The 22,217-nt window shown below is 34.5% G+C and overlaps 1 protein-coding gene across 2 annotated transcripts in view; it reads left to right on the top strand.

Annotated features, from left to right (window-relative positions):
* The first annotated feature begins 4,580 nt into the window (after positions 1–4,580).
* LOC148879542 (protein EXPORTIN 1A) overlaps positions 4,581–22,217 on the top strand; it is a 30,694-nt gene continuing 13,057 nt past the window's right edge. For both annotated transcript variants that reach the window (XR_016104277.1, XM_088961100.1), the window contains exons 1-15: positions 4,581–4,950; positions 5,690–5,806; positions 13,773–13,865; positions 13,959–14,030; positions 14,418–14,525; positions 14,607–14,689; positions 17,284–17,422; positions 17,632–17,700; positions 18,121–18,198; positions 18,386–18,448; positions 18,567–18,611; positions 18,872–18,979; positions 19,071–19,169; positions 19,432–19,629; positions 19,972–20,031. Coding sequence is in view for 1 of the 2 variants with exons in the window: in XM_088961100.1 (XP_088817226.1) it covers positions 4,852–4,950; positions 5,690–5,806; positions 13,773–13,865; positions 13,959–14,030; positions 14,418–14,525; positions 14,607–14,689; positions 17,284–17,422; positions 17,632–17,700; positions 18,121–18,198; positions 18,386–18,448; positions 18,567–18,611; positions 18,872–18,979; positions 19,071–19,169; positions 19,432–19,629; positions 19,972–20,031 (1,431 nt within the window). In the remaining variant the exon portion in view is untranslated. The remainder of the gene's footprint in view (positions 4,951–5,689; positions 5,807–13,772; positions 13,866–13,958; positions 14,031–14,417; positions 14,526–14,606; positions 14,690–17,283; positions 17,423–17,631; positions 17,701–18,120; positions 18,199–18,385; positions 18,449–18,566; positions 18,612–18,871; positions 18,980–19,070; positions 19,170–19,431; positions 19,630–19,971; positions 20,032–22,217) is intronic.

Below are 22,217 nucleotides of genomic sequence, written 5' to 3'. Positions count from 1 at the left end.
TATATTATACACATTTGTATTTGTTCCAAATTGAGATGGAACAATGAGTATTTATTGGAAATCATAAGAGCATTTTCTAAAAATTTCCCATAATAAAACCTAGAGATCAAACTACCAAACTTTGTAATCATTTGACATGTTGTTTTATATATATATATATATATATATATATATATATACTAATTTAAAAAGCACGAATAGTCTCATTAATATTTTTTGTAATTTATTGAGTACTAAATTTACACCTCCATATTTATTAAATTTATTGATAAAAAATGAGGGCAAAAGGGTAATCAATTATTAATAAAAAATGAAAATAAACAATTATAAGATATTCAATGCATTAAATTTCCTCTCACTAAATCCAACACTTAAGGTATTAATTTGTATTCATCTTCATTGAATCATATATTTAAGGCAACTTTATTTCTTCTCATCATTAAATTATATTAATTAAATTCATACATAATAAATTAATAATTCAAATAATATAAAAAATACTTTTAAAATTTACTTGAAAAAAATAGTGTTTTCATCTAGGCAGTGGTAAGAAATTAAACAATTTCGGGTCAAATGGGCCAACCATGTTGTCACAATTAAATAATAAAATTCAAAAATAGATAAAGTGCAAAAATTAAAAAATTAAAAAAAATTTGGAACATTTTTAGCATCAAATATTCGGCATAGTAAACATTAATAAGTATGATAAATAAGAAATATTTTTATTAATGATAGAAATGGAATGTAAAATTTAAAACTAATTAGAAATAAAACTATTTTCTATCATCTCTCATTAAATTACATATTAAGTTATATTCTCTCATTAAATCAACAAAATTAATTTTAATATTATAAAAATAAATATTTTTAAAAATAAAATTATTTTCTTCTCTTCCAATGATGGGTGAGTAATTCAACCATTTTGAATAAAATGGGTTAATAAATAATGTCATATTTTATAATAAAATTTAAGATATATAATACAAAAAAAAAAATTGGACATATCTCTAATATTGCATATTCATTATACTGAATAAAAATATATATGAAATGTAAAGTAATTTTATTAATGATGAAAATGGAATGGAAAAGTTAAAATCAACCTATAAATGGAATGATGTCATAGTCAAATAATAAAATTTTTAAAAATATAAAATATAAATAAAAACAAAAAATATAAAAAATTTGGGCACATATCTTATGTTACATATTTATATAGTCAAATAATAAAATTTTTAAAAATATAAAATATAAATAAAAACAAAAAAATATAAAAAATTTGGGCACATATCTTATGTTACATATTTATAAAAATAAATATTGGGTACATCTCTAATATTATATATTAATTATCAATGATGGAAATGTAATATTAAATTTAGAGCCAACCTATAAAATCAAATTATTTTCCTTTTTGGGTTGTGGATTAGTGGTTTGAATCAAATGGATTATATGATGATATGATAGTTAAATAATAAATCTTTACAAAATAAAAAGTACAAGCAACGAAAATAATATATAAAAAGTTATATATTAATTATGCCAAACAAAAATTAAGTATAATAATTAAAAATTATTTATATAATGTGGATGCTATATAATTTTAAAAAAATCCAAAAGTAAAGCTATTTTCTTACCTAGATGGTAGGTCAATGATCCAACTTTTCAAAGAGACTCATGATGTCATAATTTAATAATAAATATTTAAAAAAGATAAAATACAAAATTCTATCGCATTTGGGAATGTTATATATTCACCATAATAAATAAAAATATTTGTTAAAATATAATTTATTTTTATTTATGGAAAAATTAATGATACAAAACTTAACAACAACAACAACAACAACAACAATAATAATAATAATAATGATAATAATACTAATACTAATAATAATAATAATAATTGTTATTGTAATTTAAAATTTTCATATGCAATGCACGTGCACATTTATTACAATTATTTGAGTTTATTTTTATTAATTTTTAATTTCTATCTTAATTATGATATATCTAAAATTCAAATAATTAATGTGAAAACAATTATCACATGCAAATGCACTTGTTTAACTACTAGCAAAGACAAAAGTTTAAATGACATATATAAAGAAGGGAGAATGGATAAAGATCAAAGGTTTTACAAAGAGAAACATGCCTGTTACAATCGCTTAATTTTTCTTTACTTGATTTATACAAATTTATATTATGTTTTCTTGTGACTTAAATGCGCAATGATATTTATTGTAATGTTATAATGAATGTTTAATAACTAATTTAGTGTTTCTAGAAAACTTCCATGATTTTGTAGTTTTTTCTATGTCTGGTGCGTATTTCCACGCAGCCTTTTGGCTGCTTACAAGCTGGGAAGACTGTTTTTCAGTTCATTTTCGCTTGGTGCGTGAAAGATATAGTCGCCAAAAGACAGAACACCGAAAAGGCAAAAAAATCCCATTTTTTGTTGATTTCGGAAAGCTCCAAATGATGCTTTTCACGTCTTTCATGTTTTATTCTCGTGCAGAAAGACGCGTATATGCCAAATGTGCTTCGAGCTGCCCGGATCTTCATGCAAAAGCTCAATGCGTCTTTTGATTGTTATAGCTATCATAAAATCGTCCCAAAAAGATGTGCTAAACGGGCCCTTAGAAAAATATCTATAAAATTTCTCCTAACCCAATACATTGAAACATCCATCGATGTTGATATTACAAACCATGTTTGTATGTAAAACCTCTTATGGTGCAATGGATACATTTAACCATATTTGAACCAATACTTCTTGTTCATTTGGTTCGCAACCATAATTGAAATTGGAATTGGAATCAAAATTCTTTGGAATCGAAATCGGAAGGGTCCATTTCCATAATCTGTCTGGTTCAGACAATAATAGGTATGAAAATTAAAATCAATAGGAATGGAATTTCATTCACAAGAGAGGGACAGGGAATAACCATTCCATCAGGAATGGGAATGGGATTTTGATTCTACCCAGTCAAACAGTTGAAACCGAAATAGCCCATTCCGATTCCAATTCCAAACCTATATTCCTGTAAACCAAATGGAGCCGTAATTTACCATGAAGAATAATATTAAAGCCTTTGAGCTTTTATGGTAGAACAGTATGGCAAACACTTTGTATAAGCTGAGGATTTGTGTGCTTATTTGGGAGGGCTGAAAATGCAATGGCTTTTGAGGTGGGTTCCAAACGGATAGCCTAAATTCATGAGAAATTTGAAGAGCCCAGATCAATCAATTGCATGCTAGACATTTAAAGGGCTGTCTACTTCAGCCTGTTAAGTAGCTTATCCATAGCACTTTAAAGCACATGATTATCTGAATCTTGTCCTATTCTTTAGGTTGCGTTCCGGAAGAGTGAAAAAAAGTTTATGCAAATCTTGTCCAGTTCAGTGCAGACATTTCGTAAGAATGCATATTTATGTATTGAAATTGACAACAAACACAAATTGTAGGACATATTTGCATTCAAAATGGAAGCAACCCTTGCATCCAGTTTTTGATGCAAACTTTTTTTTTAGTCATATTGTTCAATGTAAAAAGGGTGGACTTCAGCCAATTCACATTTATACCATACCTATCACAAACTAAAAAAGGACCATTTGACAATAGAACAGAATTATTATTAAAAAAAACCAATTTTGCATTAAAAATAAACCCAAAACTCTTTTTTGGATGAAAGTCCAAATGTTAAATGCAAAAAAAAAAAAAAAAAGAAGTGCATGGAAGGCTACAAATAGGCATCAGACCTTTTTTTTGTACTAAAAAGTGTGGATTTTTCTCATAAGGCTGCATTCGGTTGTCGGGCAAATAAATTTGTACCGATGCAAAATTATGGCAGTGCAAATGATTTGGATGTAAATTCTTATTTAATTTTTTTTTTATTTTAAATCTTACCTTATTTAGTTTGATTTAAGTACAAATGAAGTAAAATAACACCAGAAGGCCCAAGCAGAATATAGTAAAACCCAAAACATAACTAAATCAGAATTTGCACTCTATGCATTTATACTAGTGCAAATGGAATTACATTGCAACCAAACACAACTTAAAGAGCAATTTTACTCCAATGAATCAAATCAAATGAATTTAAGGTCAAAGGCATCAAACCCTTGATGGCCCAACCGGTTCGATCACTTGTACCGTCCAGGTCTAGTCGGATCTTTAGAGTGCCAAGCGTTGAGCAAACCAGCGTCTTGAAAGTTGAAACTACAATAGAATATTGGTAATTGAACCAATGACCAAAAGGCTAAACATCATTTCAAATCCGTTCAAAAGGTCATTTCAAATTCACAGCACCAAAAAGACAAAAGTGCCACCAAAGCCACCTGACGAGTCACAAACCCACAGGCAACACACATTCTTCACTCCCGCAACCGCAATGCCGCGAAAGGCATCGAGCGTCATCAACGCAAGCATCTCCCGATTCTTCGCAACGCTAAAGAACCATTTGTTTTCCCCCAAAAGTTTCTTCTAGACAGACTGGCAATTCCGAAATTACGCCCGAAACCAGTGTCAAATTACATCTCGCCCCTCGCTTTATTTTTTTTCCCCCTAATCTCCTGTTCGAGGAGTTCAAGATTTCAACCAAGAGGGAAGAGACTCATTTTGGGAGACAAGAAGCGGAGACGGATTGAAAACATATAAAAGAGGAGGGAAGGGGGAGGTGGAACGAAAAAACACGCCACTTCAAAGTGTTCTTTCTTCGGTTTGCTTCTTTTTGAAGCTTACTTCGCTATCGAAGCCCGGGAATTAGGGTTTAGGGGGGTTTTCTAGGGTTTTGGGGCTTGTTTCGGTTCGATTCGGGACTGTGTTAGAGCTTGAGGGCTGTGTTCAACTATGGCCGCCGAGAAGCTTCTGGATTTGAGCCAGCCGATCGATGTGCCCTTGCTCGATGCAACGGTCGCGGCGTTCTATGGGACGGGATCTAAGGAGGAGGTGAGCATTTCAATTCTTGTATGCGTTATGATTGCTGTTTGATGGAGTTCGTGATATATGCTTCTGTTCTTGGGTTCGTGGTTCTGACGGAGTGGAAAGAGGGATGCTTGTGCTTTTTGTTGTTTGTTGCTTTTTTATTTGTTGGGGGGAGGAGGGGTTCTTGTTGCTTGGGTTATACTGGTGCGGAAAAATCTATTTTTTTTATTCATGGAAAACATTTCGATGTTAGTACTTTGTTCTTTGAGCGTTCGAAGTTCTTTGGGATTATCTATTTCTATGTGCCGTTTTTGCTTTTTTTTTTTTTTGATTTTTGGTGGATTTGATTCTGATTTGGAATGGGAAACACATACGAGAAGATAATAAATTTTGAATCGATTTAAATGGGAAATAGCATTTGTACTATTTTGGTTTTAGAATTCTATTTTCTTAAACTGGAGTTGGTTAAAGCTACTGTAAATGCCGAAGTCAGTTTGGGGGATCTGATTGGTATTAAATTTCCGCATTTTACTGTAGTTTATGAAATTGCTGTATAAGCTTTTCAACACGAATACTCTCCTTCTTCCCTTTTTAGATGTTCTTAAGGTTTGCAACACGGCAGAAACCCCATTTTTTGTATTGCACGTCTAGAAGATTTATTGGTAACTACAGACATCTTTATTCACTCCCCTCAAAGAAAATAAATATTATGCAAAATTTTTCCTTACTCCTTTGTTTCTTCTACTCTCTTGTGGTGTTTCAGAGATCAGCTGCTGACCGGATATTGCGGGATTTGCAGAACAATCCAGATACATGGCTGCAAGTAGTTCACATTCTACAAAACACACAGAACCTAAACACCAAGTTCTTTGCCCTTCAGGTTAGTTAATAGCATTCACTTTGTGTTATATAGAATTTTACAGGTTTGATTTGTTTCCTGAAACCAAAGCTTTTGCATCGATCAAGAGGGTGGTATTCTCTCCATAAAGGAATATCTTCTGAGATATAAAGTGGATTATACTGGAAACATGATGGGATTTTCCTTTGAGGCTCTTTTTAGTGAGACAGCTTATATTGCTGCTAGCACTGTTTATTCTTAAATGGGTGAGGAGATCTGTCTTCCTTGGATGATTTCTTCATGTATTATGATTGTTTTGGGAGTTTCATTGTTCTTCTGCTTGAAAAGGAAATGGAGAAGATTATTATGGGAGGAGGAAGTTCGAAGAAGATTATTATGGGAGGAGGAAGTCATTGAGAATGTTTTGTGCAATATTAGATGATGCTGTTGCTTGAAGTCTGAAAGAATCACAATTATCAACTCTTATTCTTATATGATGGCAACAGCATCTTTATGCTAATAGAAGATTTTAGGAAGAAGTCATTGACTAAATTTGAATCTATTGTCCCATGTTTATGAACTAAAATGCAACTCATTCAATGGGGATCATAAGTTTCATGAAGGAAGAGTGGGGAATGTCATCAATAATAATTTAGGTTTATTTATGTCCATGCCTTTAGGTTTTTTAGTACTGCAATGATCTCTGATATACTATTTACCTGGGTATACCGTTTAGTGTCTTTGGTTGAACCCAATGCCATCAAGATACAATGCTAACAATGTTGGTATTTCCTCGATAACTGTTGGTTCAATTGCGATTCAAGAGGCATTGATGTTTTCCCAAGAAAACAATCATGTATCCACAGAAATGAAGTCTACAACAAATTCCTCCTGGCCTCAAAAAGTGATGATATCTGCAAATTCAGTAGTTTCCCAAAGGCTACCCACATCTGGTTTCTGAGTTGGGGTTCACAGAAAACATATGACTGGGTTCCACAAGCCAGACATAACTTAGATTTATTGAAAACCTTTCTTCCCGTTTAAGAAGGGCTGCTTGCCTCCATTTTGGTTTGTGGAGAACAATAATAGGGATATTACCTCTGAACATGTTCCTAATCTGTACCTGTCCACCTGTTCTGTAAGATGCATTGATAAAATGATCAGTTAGAAAGTGAAGGAGAGCTAGTGCCAACTGGCTCAGTTTGGTATGTTTTCTGGCTGGTTGTAGGACTTGGGATCAAATTCCGCTGTCACCAGGGTTGGGGGGGTTGTGGGTAGGGTTGGGATGCCTCCCATTGTGTAGCCCCCTGAAGCCAAAAAAAAAAAGTGAAGGAGAAATCTCTCTCTCTCTCTCTCTCTCTCTCTCTCTCTCTCTCGGATGCCTATCCTTGTTGCTTTAGCAAAAATTCCTCTCCTGTCTGATTCTGTGATTCTGTCAATGCACTGCAACCTCTTCCACATAGAGAAAAGCAGGTGCATATGCCCCATATACCATTATCTTTTAAAAGCATATTTATGTATCTTATCATGTTGTCAATATTATGAGCCAATGGCTAGTTGTATTGGGCATCTTGGCTTTCGTAGGCAACTATGTGTTCTGATGGGTCAACCACAAAATGATACGTAAAATTTAGCTAATGCAATTTTATGTCAATTTATATAGACCAAATATGGAAGGACTACTGGTGGGAATTGGGAAGTGGGAAGTGGCCATTGTGTACTTTTATGGAAGGACTATTGGTGTCGGGATGATCCTCCAATGGCTTTATTCCCTGATCTGTTTGAGGTTGCTGTAAATAAGGATGCAACAGTGGCTGATTACTTGGAGAGACAAATGGGCATTGTACTTGGAACCCTCATTTCAGGAGGAATTTAAATGATCGGGAGGTGGAGTCTTTGGCGAACTTGGTGCAGATTTTGTATGACTCCAAGGTATCTGGAATAGGGGAGGACAAAAGGAAGTGGCTGTTTGAGAAGTGGGGTTCCTCTCAGTGGAATCCTTTTTTAACTGCTTATCAAGGGAGGATACCTCTCCCTTTCCGAGTGACAGGATCTTGGATTAGGTCTGTACCATCAATGCTGGCTTTCTTTGCTTGGTCTGCAGTGCTGGTCAAGATTCCAACCAGGGAAATTTTATTTAGAAGAGGCTTAGAGGTGGCGGATCTGGCTTGCACATTATGTAATGGAAATGTGGAGATTGCTAGCCATCTTCTATTACACTGACTTTACTTACTAGATTTGGTTAAGATTGCTGGAACTATTTGGAGTTAAAATGTGCTTCCTGACTGATGTGAAGGGTTTCATAGAGGCTTGGTTCTTAGGAGCCTTAAGTAGGGCTGGAAAGGTAGCATGGAGCATTCCCCCCTCTGCAGTTTTCTGGGCAGTGTTGTGTGAAAGAAATAACAGAGTTTTTGAAGGGAGGCAGAAGTCAAAAGAATAGGTGCTCAACAGGATTATGGGGATGGTGCTTTCGTGGTTGGCAAATCACTCACTATTGAGAAGCAGACACACCTGTTCTTTTTTTGCGCTTGATTTCCTTTTTGTAAGAAGCATATTGTGTTTTTTTGGCTGTTGGGGGATGTCTATTTTGAGTTTTACTGTTTATTCCACTGTACAGTTCTCATTGTACAGGGGCCCTATTGCATTTTGGCTGTTTGATCTCAATGAAATACTTTACCTTACAGGTAAAAAAAGACTTCAAATATGCAATAAAAGAATGCTATAAGCATAAAATGTACTGTTCACGTTTTGTGAAGAAAGAGTGCAACCTTAACTTTTTAATACGGTTGCCTTCCTTGTTCATGGCAATATCATACCAACACACAATTGATTGGAAGATCTAAAAGAGTCCCTCGGTTGTTTTTTCTTATGCTTTGTTAATATATTATATATTCAGCACGTGCCATCTGGAATGCTTAAAAAACAAATAGGCATAAAACCAGTGTTTTAAAAATGCAGGGTGCAAAAAAAGCACAAGGGGCATTTTGCGCCTGAGGTGCAAGGCAAGGCACATGCCTTTCTGAGGCAAGGTGCAAAATTGCAAAATATGCTAAAAATTCAAAAAATGCCAAAAAATTAGAAAAGTATGCAACATATAAAATTATTAAACACAATATTAATTAAAAAATATAAACTTAATTTTTTATCAGCAAGAAAAGATTAATTATATTCATAAGTGAAAGACAAGTTTTGCATTAGAATGGGTATCCAGTCACCCAAGAATTCTTAAACCTGTAACAGCATTAAAGCAATGCCTAAGAACAAAATTGCAATAAAGCCCAAAACAACTGCACCTATAGACCCCCTGCTTAGCTAAAGTGTCGGCCATCCCATTTGCAGTCCTTCTCGTCTAGGTAAAAGAGGCATTGGGGTCCCTTGTCAGGCTTTCTATCTCCCTTGAGCATGTCTATAATCATCTTTGAATCCCCTTCAACTTCCAAATTTCTGAAGTTTGATTGCTTAGCTAATTTTAAGCCTTGTAACAGTGCCATCAGTTTGGCCTTTAGTGAGTCCCCTACCCCTATAGGTCCCAAGTACATAGCCAACACTTCACCTGAGAAACCTCTAAACACACCGCCAATACCTCCACCATCCCCGGGTTTCCCATAGAGCTCCTGTCAAAGTTTAACCTTATTTTATTAATTTATTCCTTGCTGGGGGCTTCCATTCTATCATCTTTCTTTCCTTTTCTTTAGAGGAGTTTGCAACTTCATGCCACACCCCTATTAATATCAGCCACGATTAAGATTTGAAGGAGATCAAGAGTGTTTATCCATTGTGCAACTTTTATTTTTATTTTTAAAATATAAACTTAAATTTTAAAAAACCTATTATCTCAAATTAAAATACATAAACACAACACATAAAGCATATTTAAAATGAACATATACAAATAAAATCAAGCATGACATCTAAAATATATTCAAGCATGTAAAACTCTCAATCTCTTTCCTTTTTCCTTAAATGCATTACTTCAAATAGTGAATGTGATGTTAAACAATATGCATTCCTGATTCTATGAGCTGCTTTTGTACCAATACCCTTGGAGGCAAGCCCAAACAAGTCCATATCAGGGTCTTAAATTTTTATTCCCAGACTCCTTCAAGTAACACCTTCCTTAGACTTGGGTAAATTACTTACCAGCCTTGCAGAAAATTGCTAATATGTGATGGGACACTATTTTCCCTTCAATAATGTGACTTTTTTGGATATAATAGTCACTATACAACTTTACCTGGGGAATAAAAGAACATTGGTAAGTGCACTTATCTGGGTAAGTGCTTCCCAGGAAACATTTGCTAGGATAAGTGCATTTACCCAAGTAAATGGATTATTAAGACGCGAATGAGGCCCAAGTGTCTTTTAAAAATATCTTTTATTAGGATGAATGAATGAGCAACATTAGCAAATATGGGGTTTGTGGAGCCCTCCCCAGCTGCTAGGCATAAAAAAAGAAAAAATATGCATTTTTTCAAAAGGTGCGAGCTTGGGCTGAAGCACAAGGTGCACCGGACATGCACCTATCCTAAAATGTGCCTTGCCTATGTGCCTAGGCACACCTTTTAAACTACACAAACCAAAATAAAGGCTAAAGTATATATATGTATTGTATGTATATTATGAATAATATTTTTCTTACAGTTAAGAGATTAATATATGGCTATTATCCACATTTTGTTCAAGCTATGTTGGGAAAGTGGCAATGGAAATTTGGCATCAAAAGACATTTATCAAAATGTGCCTTGCCTATGTGCCTAGGCACACCTTTTAAACTACACAAACCAAAATAAAGGCTAAAGTATATATATGTATTGTATGTATATTATGAATAATATTTTTCTTACAGTTAAGAGATTAATATATGGCTATTATCCACATTTTGTTCAAGCTATGTTGGGAAAGTGGCAATGGAAATTTGGCATCAAAAGACATTTATCAAAAAGGCATAGAAAGAGATGCACTGTGGATGAAGTATGTGTATGGAAGTTTGAATGATAAACAGTGGAGATAAGACCGTCTTATTTGGGTTTATGTATGAAGGGTAGTATGATTTTTTTACAAAGTGTTCGGACAGTCCTCAATGGATTTATTAGGAGATGGTTCTAGAATTAGATCTTGGGAAGATGAATGGTGTATTATTGGCTAGTTGTGTAATTTCTGTTCAAAATTATACAGGTTTTTGGAAAGAGAAATGTAGAATGCATCAATTTACTAAACAAATTAGAGGAGCTGAAGGTCAATGTGTGGAATTGTGATTCATGGATGTGGAACCGTGGAGACAGTGTAAATGGCATTCATTTTATGAAGCACTCATCAGAGATCAGGTGGAAGATTCTTCTTTGAATCTACTTTTAGATAATTCAATTCCTCCAAGAATGGAGACATTGCATGGTTGCCATCTGTGTATAGCATATTGACTACAAATCATCTAATGTCAAAGGGGCTTTGTTTTGTCAAAGATGTGAATGCTGTATAAAAATGATGAGGCAGATGTTGAAATTTCTTTTTCTATTAAAAATGGTGAAATCTCATTGCCTAAAACCCTAACATAACCCTCTTTTCTTTTGTTGAAATTCTTTTTTCTATTAAAAATGTTGGTCCTGATTGTAACTAGATGCAAACATAAAATTTAAAAATCTAAAATAGATTCATGTTTCACTAGTCTACCTACTAGTTGTTGGTAATCAACCTTGTCTATGCTTAGTTGTTCTCGGCAATATAATGACCTTTTGTTTAGTGATACAGTTAATAGGGCTCTCAGCTGACTAGTTGGTCAACTAGTTTACACTTCGATAGTCATGGTACTGTTATCTTATAGCTGAATCATAGTAGAGCATGGGTGAGCATTAGGTTACGCTTGAATCTGGGTGGAGTTGGATGAGCAATTCTCACTGCATGCTATTGTCAATCCAATCTTATATATAATATTTAAACAAAATGATTGACAAGGTGGTACTTTGATTTTGCTGTAAAGGGGGTATCTAGATGTGTGTTACCCTGATCCATTAAATGCTTGAATCTAATATATAAATTACACACCTTTTTAAAATTATGCGCTTTTTGCTTTTTTTTTTGAGTTCAATGGCTGGGTTAGGAGAACCTCTTATTTGCTAATATTGTTCATTCATTCATTCTAATAAAATATATTCTTAAAAGGCAATTAAAGTTATAAAATCATTGTTTTTATGTGAGAAATAAGAATTTAAGATCCTAACATGTATTTGCTCGGGCTTGCTTTGAGGGACGTGGCACAAAGGTGACTCGTAGAATAAAAAATGCAATATGTTTTATATCACATTAGCTACTTGAAGTAATGCAAATGAGGAAAAAAAAGAGATTGTGGGTTTTACATGCTTGAAAATGCTTTATATGTTTGCTTTTATTATTAAATTTTCATTTCAATACGTTTTACATGTTATGTTTATGTATTTTAATTTTAGATAATAGGTTTTTTAAAACGTTTAATTTAAAATTTAAGTTTATATCTTTTGTTAACATTATGTTTATTGCTTTTTGATTTTTTAATTTTTTTGGCAATTTTTGAATTTTCTGACATTTTCTAAATTTTTTAACTTTTTTTTTGTATTTTTGCACCTTGCTTCAAAAAGGCGCGCGGCTTGCCTTGTGCCTTGCACTTCAGGTGCAAATTGGCCCTTGCGCTTTTTTTTTGTGCCTTGTGCTTTTAAAACACTGATTCCACCATTTTGGTTTCTCTATCTCTCTCTACATTGTTTACTTTAGAAGTTATTGGGTTTTAACCCTTTAATTCTGCAGGGTGCTGTATTTGATAATTGGTAGTTCCTTAGTGGGAGTTGTCTTACCATTTACAATCTCCTATTTGTTTGCCTTTTGTATTTGGGAGTGTTTTTTCTCACTCTTTGTTGTAGGTGCACACTTCCACGAGATGTGGTTGAATTGTTTTCTCCATCTGCATGAGGTATGAAGGGTGGATCATGCGGAGATGTTTGTAGGAATTTTTCTATTTGGATGGTTTAAGAAGAAAGAAGTGGAAGGGTCTTCAATGAGAAGAGTTGTTCCAAGGAAGCAATATTTGAGCACATCAAAGTTAAGGTAGTTCATTGGCTGAAAATGGTGGACAATCTTGCCCCATTCTTAGTGTATGACATACTTAGAGGTTGGAGTGTGGTAACAAACTCATCTGCTAAGAAGTTAAGGTATCAAAGGAAGTGGGAACCACCTTCAAGAAATCACTTAAAATTTAATTTTAATGGATGCAGCTTCGGCAAATGGTGTCCGCCAGGACCAGGAATAATGGGTGTGCTTAGAGATGTATTTGGATGGATTTTAGCTTTGTTCTCAGCCTGCTTGATAGCGGTTACTAAATAAGAGCAGAATTACTTGCTGCCCTGCAAGGATTGAGGTTGGAAAAGATGACGAATTTCAGAAATTCTATGGTAGAAGGGGGATTCTAAAGTAGTGGTGTGCTGGTTGATGAATAGAACACAGCAATGTGGCAATTCAGACATGTCAATAAGGAGATTAATTGGCTGACAAGATAGTTAGTGGCAAATTTTCAATGGGTGCAAATGTCCTCAAATGCCATGGCTGATGCTTTGGCTAAACAAAGGGTACAAAGAGAACAATTTGGGCTAAAATGTAACATTACTGATTGTTTGGCACGGGCACTTGTTTTGACCTATTGGCAAGGCCCAGAAATTGTATATACATGTTTTTTGTTTAACTCAGCAATAAAAAATTTGTTATCTATCAAAAAGAAAATTTTGATGATTCCATGGAGGGGCTAGATATTTGGAATCCTCAGAGATGATCCAAGCACAACCATGTAAGTACAGCTAGTTCTGTACCATGTCCTTGCACACTTAAAGGATATAGGTGACTGTTTTGCATATTTAATCTTGGTTTTCATGGCAAATGTTAGACTTTCTTTGATAAAGTCTTTCCATGTTCAACACAAAAATTGGGGAAAATGCACCATTTATTTTTGTTCGTATTATATGAGGTGCTGATGATTTTGAGTATATTATAGGTTCTAGAAGGTGTCATCAAGTACAGGTGGAATGCTTTGCCTGTTGAACAACGAGATGGAATGAAAAATTACATTTCAGAAGTCATTGTGCAGGTATGTGTGATACTTTTTTTTTGATTTATTTGTAAATGACATGCTGTTTTAACTTATTGCCATTGCTTCTGTTGCTTTGATAATTGATTATAGCTTTCAAGTAATGAAGCATCTTTTCGGCGGGAAAGGCTTTATGTCAATAAACTCAATATCATATTGGTCCAGGTAGTAAACATTCTCTATTAGTGTTGCTCATCTTCACGTCTTACTTTTTTTTTTTTTTACTTTATGTTGTCCAATTGGTTGAATTATGAGTAGGGTTCAAGTATGCTGATCATGGTTAATTCTATTATCTTATTTTCATGGGGAAATCTTCATTCATATTCTAAGCTTATCCTTTGTAATGCTTCCTCCATTTTTTCTACATCTATTATTATGTCCTGCCTTTTGTTTTCCTTGTACATCTGATTCAATCTACTTATCTTTCTACAAGACTTCTTTTCTGCATTCACAATCGTTTAGCTTTGATATTTCTTCAAATTTTCTGGTCTCTTCTACATCAATTTACTCAAAAATTGGTTATTGTTATTATATGTGATTTTGAGAATACAGATTCTGAAACATGAGTGGCCAGCAAGATGGCGAAGTTTCATTCCTGATCTTGTTTCAGCAGCAAAAACTAGTGAAACGATATGTGAAAACTGCATGGCTATATTGAAGGTAACCTCCTATGCTCTCTCTTCTTTGTACTGAGATCTAATCTACTGCTTTTGGAGGGTAACAGGTGCTATTACTTAACAGCTTCTCAGCGAAGAGGTTTTTGATTTTTCAAGAGGGGAAATGACTCAGCAGAAGATTAAGGAGCTTAAACAGTCACTTAATAGGTAAACATGTAGTGTGCTGACACTTGTTTTTTGGTTAATCCTGTTAAAGCATTGCCAATACTTTTTGATAGGTTATAAGTCATTAAGCTTGGTTAATGTTTCCTCTGGTAACTAAAATTGGGAGGGGGTGTAGTTTGTTGTGCTCATATAATCTTTTATTTTCTTGTGAATGGTCTTTTTGATTGATAACCAAAAAACATTATTGATTATTAAAAGAATAGGTATGCCTTGCACATCTGTTTGGTAGATCAGAGTCATCAGATCAATCTGTCGACCCCATTACAGCTGATTTCTGTGGATTCCTCGCCTATCTTGTGAATGTTTGATCCATATCCTTGCACAATCTTAGTTTGGAATTTAGCAGGGTTTTATCTCTCCAGAAATGGATACAGGGTCTAGTTCCATTTGTTACTTTAGTGGTGCAACGTGGGCCGGCTTGGGTGGAGAATTTGTTAAAATTTGAATGGGCCTGGCAAGAAGGCGTGCAGGCCCAGAAAAACATACAAAATATTAACCTATGGCTGCCCAACTCCCTGCACTTGCATTGGTTGATCTTCATGAAAACCTTTACAGCACCTGTCTTTTTCCCTCTTTCCACCTCTACCCCTCCTCTGGTTCTTTTAAAGCTTCTCTTCTGCTTGGATTCCACCTCATTGCCAAGGATGCCATCTTCTTTCTTTTTTACTACCTCTGCCTCTTTCATTACTTTGTGTTCTGCACCTTCACATTATAATCCATATAACTGACTTAAAATCTCCTTGGCATTTGCCTTCCCTTTACAATAAACCCATTGACTTGCTCAGTTGTACACAACGTTTTAAAAGCGCAAGGCACAAAAAGGGCGCAGGGGTTAATTTGCGCTGAGGCACACACCTTTTTGAAGCAAGTCGCAAAAATACAAAAAAATGCTAAAAAATAAAAATAGTCAGAAAATTAAAAAAAGTCAAAAAATTCAAAAAAAAATATTAAACATAATATTAATAAAAATATAAACTTAAATTTTAAAGTAAATGTTTTAAAAAACCTATTATCTAAAATTAAAATACATAAACATAAGATGAAAAACATATTCAAATGAGAATTTAAAAATAAAATCAAACATATAAAACATTTTAAAGCATGTAAAACCTCTAATCTCTTTTTTCACTCAATTCCATTACTTCAAGTAGCTAATGTAATGTAAAACATATTACATTCCTGATTCTACAAGCGACCTTTGCTCATTCATTCATCCTAATAAAATATCTTCTTAAAAAGCAATTAAAATTATAAAATCATTACTTTTTGTGTGAAAACTAAGAACTTAAGACCTAACGTGGGCTTGTTTGAGCTTGCCTCGAGGGGCGTGGCACGGGGGTCCAGGGGTGGAGCCCCGGGCCCAGCTGCTACATTAAAAAAAAGCAAAAAAGCGTCAAATTTTCAAAAGGCACATGCCTAGGCTGAGGCGCAAGCCACATCAGGAAAACCAACCTGATGGAAACATTCTATAAGGTCTTCTGATGGGAGTGGAAAGTTCTTCATCTATGATCTCAAACTCCTTATGATTAGGAAAACCACTATAGTGCTACTAATCTCTTTGATAATATGCTTCTCACTCACCTTTCATGCCACCACACCAACAACATTTTTTTGATCAATAACAAGATTTCATTAGGGGTATTATGAAAAGAAATACACGAGCAGGGGAGATTAACTTTCTTACTCTCCATATTATAATTTATTTACCTATTACAATTGAGCCCAGAACATATTACCCCTTCCCATCCCTTGCTTTGCTAACACATCGGCAAACCCATTCGCCGTTCTATTTACCAAATTAAGCTTCACCTCCATATTTTGTGTCAAGCACTTGAACCTTTTCTTTTCATTGTTAAAAACCCAAAAAAACCTTTTTCTTCCTTCTGCAGCCACACCAACAACATTGCTAAAGATAAAATGTCCTTATAAATTTGAGTGAGCGCTTATTCTCCTATAAGTTTCAATGATTAAATGATAAAATTTTCTACTAGTTTCTTAATAATTAGAAAATTGTTTTGCTAGTAATTAAAATCCTGCACTGATGGTTCTGTGGCTTCTGCCCATCTCAGAATGGCTTCCTAGGTATAATGTTACTTCAATGTGCTGCAAATTGGGTGAATAAATGGGAACATCGACAAACCTGTTCCGTGCAAAACAGTGAAATTGTTTCACCTTCTTTTCCCCAAAAGTTAAGGATTTTGAAGTGTTTTTCCCCAATAGTAGCAGACAGAATAAGCAGCCTTCTTGGGAATTGGCTTATCACTATTCCACTAATCCAGTTTCCTTCTTTAGGGTTACCTAAATACAAATGTTTTCTAAAAGGCTTTGAAAAACTGTTTGCTTTTAGAAGTTCAAAAAGCTTTCTATATCTGTATCTGGTTTGCCATGAAATCACCTTTCCATTTATCTGCAACTGTTGCTTTTGCATAGATTTTTGATGTTATATTTGTACAAATACTTTGGTTGGTGCATTTATGGATATACTACGTTATCACTGCAATCAAGTGTTATACTTGTCTTTGCTTGCTTCCTATTTTTACTATAGCTTACTAAAAATTTGTTGGTCTTATTTACAGTGAGTTTCAACTCATTCATGAGTTATGCTTGTATGTACTATCGGCATCACAAAGGACTGAGCTCATACGGGCAACGCTTGCAACATTGCATGCTTTCCTTTCATGGATTCCTCTGGGATATATTTTTGAATCTCCACTGGTATGCACATTAATCCAAATTTATTTAGTTGCATTGTTCTTATGGCATTATGTACATGCATTTTGTGTACGTTTAGTTTAATATCTTTTGTGTTAAGAAATGCTTCTGACAATTTCTCTTCATTTTAATAAATTTCTTAGAAAAATCAATATTTTTCTTTTGAGTTCTATACTAGTCTAAGACATTCCTTATTGTTTTTTTTTTGATAGCTGGAAAAACTCCTTAATTTCTTTCCGGTGGCATCATATAGGAATCTTACTCTCCAGTGTTTGATAGAGGTATGCATTTATCTTTCTTTTATATAGATTTTTTTTGATCATTAACTGTGAAATTTCATTAGATTAGAAAAATAATATAGTACAGTGAGTAAAACCAAAGGGAAGATAGTGAGAGGTAAAACAATTTATCTCTCCCCTTAGATACACCCTTCCCTTACAATTGTGCCCATAACAGAACTTGTCGTCCCACCCCTTGTTTTGCTAGAGAATCAGCAAAGGAGTTGGCGCTATGCTTGCACCAGATAGAAACTACCTTATCCCTTGTTAGCCGTCTGAATTTTTTCTTTTCATTATTGTAAACCCACATCTTTATCTCAGCACTGTGCAGCCAATTTACAACCAGTTGTGAATCCCCTTCCTCTACTTTATTTATCTTTTTTCAGAATGCTGTAGCATTATGTCATGTCTTGGTGTTCACAGGTCGCAGCCCTTCAATTTGGAGACTTCTATGATGCACAGTATGTTAAAATGTATGAGTTTTTTATGGTGCAATTACAGGTAAGTTAACTGGTACCTGCTACCTGGAGTAATCAAAATCTAAACATGGATGTACTAAATGCAAACATTTCTTCTTTATACTTATGCTGGAAATCACACTACTTTCTTGTGTTATTATTTCATTCTATATTGGTTTGTTGGTTCCCTTTACTATTTTTCAACTCTGGAGTTTTTTTTTTGTTCCCAGACAATTCTTCCACTTGGAACAAACATTCCAGATGCTTATGCTCACGGTTCCAGTGAGGAGCAGGTGAACCTCTTGATTTGTAGAATTTCTGCCAGATGTGATGTGAGGCCTTATTACTTTTCTATCCACCTGTCTCTAACAGTGCCCTTTCATTTTTTTTTTTTTGGATTTTTTCCTTCAGGCATTTATTCAGAACCTGGCATTGTTTTTCACTTCATTTTACAAGGCAAGCTTCTTAGTCTTTTGGCTTAAATTACTCCTATGGGGTGGTTTTACTCTACTGCTTAAGGAACTCTTTGAATTGGGTTTTATGTTACAATGTTTCGAGAGATTTCCTTTTCGTTCATATGTCCTGAAGAATTGGTTGCCTTGTGTGGCACCATTTTTACATGAAAAGATATCCTTTTTGCTTTTTGTTCATTCTGGTCTTGTCTGGTTATTTGGAAGATTAAAAGGCTTGCTAATAACATCTTTCTTTTTGTGAAGGCACATATTCGAGTGCTTGAAGCCACTCCAGAGAATAGATCTGCACTTCTAATGGGTCTTGAATATCTAATTGGCATTTCATACGTTGATGATACAGAGGTTTTTAAGGTATGGTTATTGTCATGTACTTGGCTTTGTTTACAACTAACCATAATTTCGATGTAATTGATCTATATTTGCTTGTGATATGATTCCACAGGTCTGCTTGGACTATTGGAACTCTCTGGTCTTGGAGTTGTTTGAGGCACATCATAATTTAGATAATCCTGCAGCTACTGCAAACATGATGGGGCTTCAGGTATTATAATTGTGATATGATGTTTGTGTGCTAATTGCAATGTATTATTATGTGTATATTATATATTAATGTTGCATGTATAGAATTGTGATGCATATTATGTATACATTATATATATATATATATATATATATATTAAAATATGATGATATATGTAGTTTGCTATGGTTCATTTAATATGTTATGTATACATACTTATGGGCTTTTGCCGGAGAACTGGTAGCAGAATCATTACTCTGTTGATTTATTTCTGAATCTGCAGATGCCATTTACTTCTGGTATTTCTGATGGGTCACAACTTATGCAACGGAGACAGCTTTTTGCCATACCAATGTCAAAGTTGAGAATGCTGATGATTTGTCGTATGGCCAAGCCTGAAGAGGTTTTGATTGTTGAGGATGAAAATGGGAATATTGTGCGTGAAACTATGAAAGACAATGATGTTCTTGTTCAATATAAGGTTTGTGCGTTTTTGGACAATGTAGTCAGTTTCACTTCATCTAAACCTGAAGAAGAAACTCTTCTGTTACATAGACATGCAAGTATATTGTATGTATGCACAAGGTAGTGGATATGGAATTTAATATAAAATACTAAAATTATCTGAGATGGATATTTACCCTTTGAAGTGTCTAAAAGTAAATGTTAAAACACTCTAGACTATGCAGGGCATTTTTTTAAATAGTTGAAGTGCTACTTGCAGTAACACTTTACAGTTTTAATATCTTTTTTGTTTGGTATCTCCTTTTATATGTATTTATTTCTTGTACTTGCATATGTTGGCGATGTCCTGATGTTGCAGATCATGAGGGAAACACTGATATATTTGACACATCTTGATCACGAGGATACTGAGCAACAGGTATGTATTTATCATGATCTGTTATTTTTTGTTCAAAAGAATTGTAACTCCTTTGCACAAAAGCGATCCTCTTGTGGTTTGTATGCATCTCATAGCATTTTTATATTGCTCTTGTAAAGAAAAGTATCTATTCATTTTAGAAATAAGCACATAGTTTTTTCACTTTTCATGTTGACCCTTGCCAGTTTTTTAGAGTATGCCAATATTGTTGCATGACATAGTGATGGGAGGAGACAATTGGAAAATGAATATTGGATAAATGAGACAATGCATTTATAGAAACACATGCCATAAGAAGTGAATTGGTTCAAGTAGAAGGCTTTAGGGAAGTACAAAGAAAAGCTGATCTGAAGTAAAAAATGATTTGTGGACTTCAAGTTGATAGGAATTGTCTCTTAATAGAGCACAATGGTAGGGCAAGGTTTGTATAGATGACCTCAAGTAATTAGGATTGAAGTTGAGTATGCATTAATAGATATCTTTTCAAAACATGGTTTTCTTTCTTTCTTTTCACACTATAATATTTTTAGGTTTTCTTTTTTTTTTCTAAAGACAACACTAAGGATTGCTGATAGAAAATACTGTTGGGTTGTGCAATGAGCTTTAGGTGTAGTGTGATATTTATAGAGGTTAATCTACATGGTTTAGTTGGGAAAATGAGTTAGAACGGGGAAGTAGACCTTTAAGTTTGTTATGTATTATGCACCCTAACTTATGAATTCAGGTATACAATGAAAGTATACTTTGGGTTAGAATTCACTCTTGGGTTGTAGTGAACAGAAATTTTGCAGATATTCCATACAACTCTTTTTTGAGTTGTATTCCCAGTTTCATGCTGTGTAGAGTGGGGGTGTTTTTTCTTTAACAATGAAATACCCTTTCGCCAAAAAAAATACACAGTGGAAGTTCTGGGTTTACTCAAAATGTAGTATTGACATTATCCAGGCTAGAAAAATAGTATTTCTCAGCATACCTCTATCTTTCAAATGTTAAGGTAAGATAATGGTTTCGTGATATTTTAATGTGACATGTAAAATTCCTTTTTGATAACCATCATACCATAACTGATTTTTATGACTCAATTCTCTAGACATGTTATACCCTATAATTTATTAGAGTGCATGGTTTGGATATTAGATTTAAGGTTGTGACACTTTTAGGCTTCCGACAAACTGTCATGTCAATTTAATTATGCCTAAGTCTTTAGATATTTCTTTTGTGCGGATTGGTTTAATTATTTTATCATTTAGATTTATTTAATTTCTATAGCCCAATACATTGGAGGATTATCTTTTTTTTTTTTGTATATGATGGTGCTTGATCTGGTAGCTCCTTGTTGGAAAGATAGCTTGGACGTCGGTTGGTTGAGTTGTAGGAGAACAGTCAGAGTACCCAGGGTGGGCACTTTGATGCTTAAGTTAGTGAAGGATGTCTGGATACTAGGACACCTTTATATAAGACACCTTAAGCAAGAGAACAGTTAGAGTACCCGGGGTGCTAACTCGCATGTACCTTCTCTGATCACTGGGACACCTTTACATAGGCGCAGGTTGTTGCAGACTTCACGTAGTGCTTCTAAGATCTCTGGGAGGACGCAACTTAATGGTCTGCCTCATTTGGAGGTGGTTTCATGATTGGAGATGATTTTTGCATGAAGCGATAGAGGTCGGCTCCGTCAATGAGGCGACTTGATTTTGGAGGATTTAGAGACGATAACCAACACGTAATGGAGGTTGGCCGCCACGTCATGCAGGTCACCACCTGGGCCTCAATCAGGTCGGTGAGACCTCGACGGGAGGTTGCCCTTCATGCCGAGGTCTATAGCTTGGTCCTAAGGTGGCTGGCCTAATCCCAATGAGGTTTCTATAGGTCGGCCATGGCGAGGTGGTGATGAAGAGCTCTCAGTGTGCGAGGCGCATCCGATGTGGTGCTGGGGTGCCATGCAATGGTTATGGGCTGCCACGTGGTGCGATGTCACTGGAGGGCCAAATCACCCCTCGTTAGTGTACAATAGGGAGACAAAATTATTTTTGCCACTATTTACTGTGGTCATTACGATTAATTAACTTCCTAGATTCTTGTGTGTTTTGATTCACATGGAAATTCATAGTTGCTAATATTTGCATCAATAAAGCAGTTGTTGTACAAAAGTTTTTTGATAAGAAATTTCTTGTTGGTAACCACAG

This window comes from Nelumbo lutea, chromosome 1 (assembly GCF_056320005.1).
Source record: "Nelumbo lutea isolate HS-2025 chromosome 1, American lotus-T2T, whole genome shotgun sequence".
In the NCBI taxonomy this organism is placed as follows: Eukaryota; Viridiplantae; Streptophyta; class Magnoliopsida; order Proteales; family Nelumbonaceae; genus Nelumbo; species Nelumbo lutea.
Note: the sequence above shows the minus strand (reverse complement) of the source record. Positions and strands in the feature narration are given on the sequence as shown.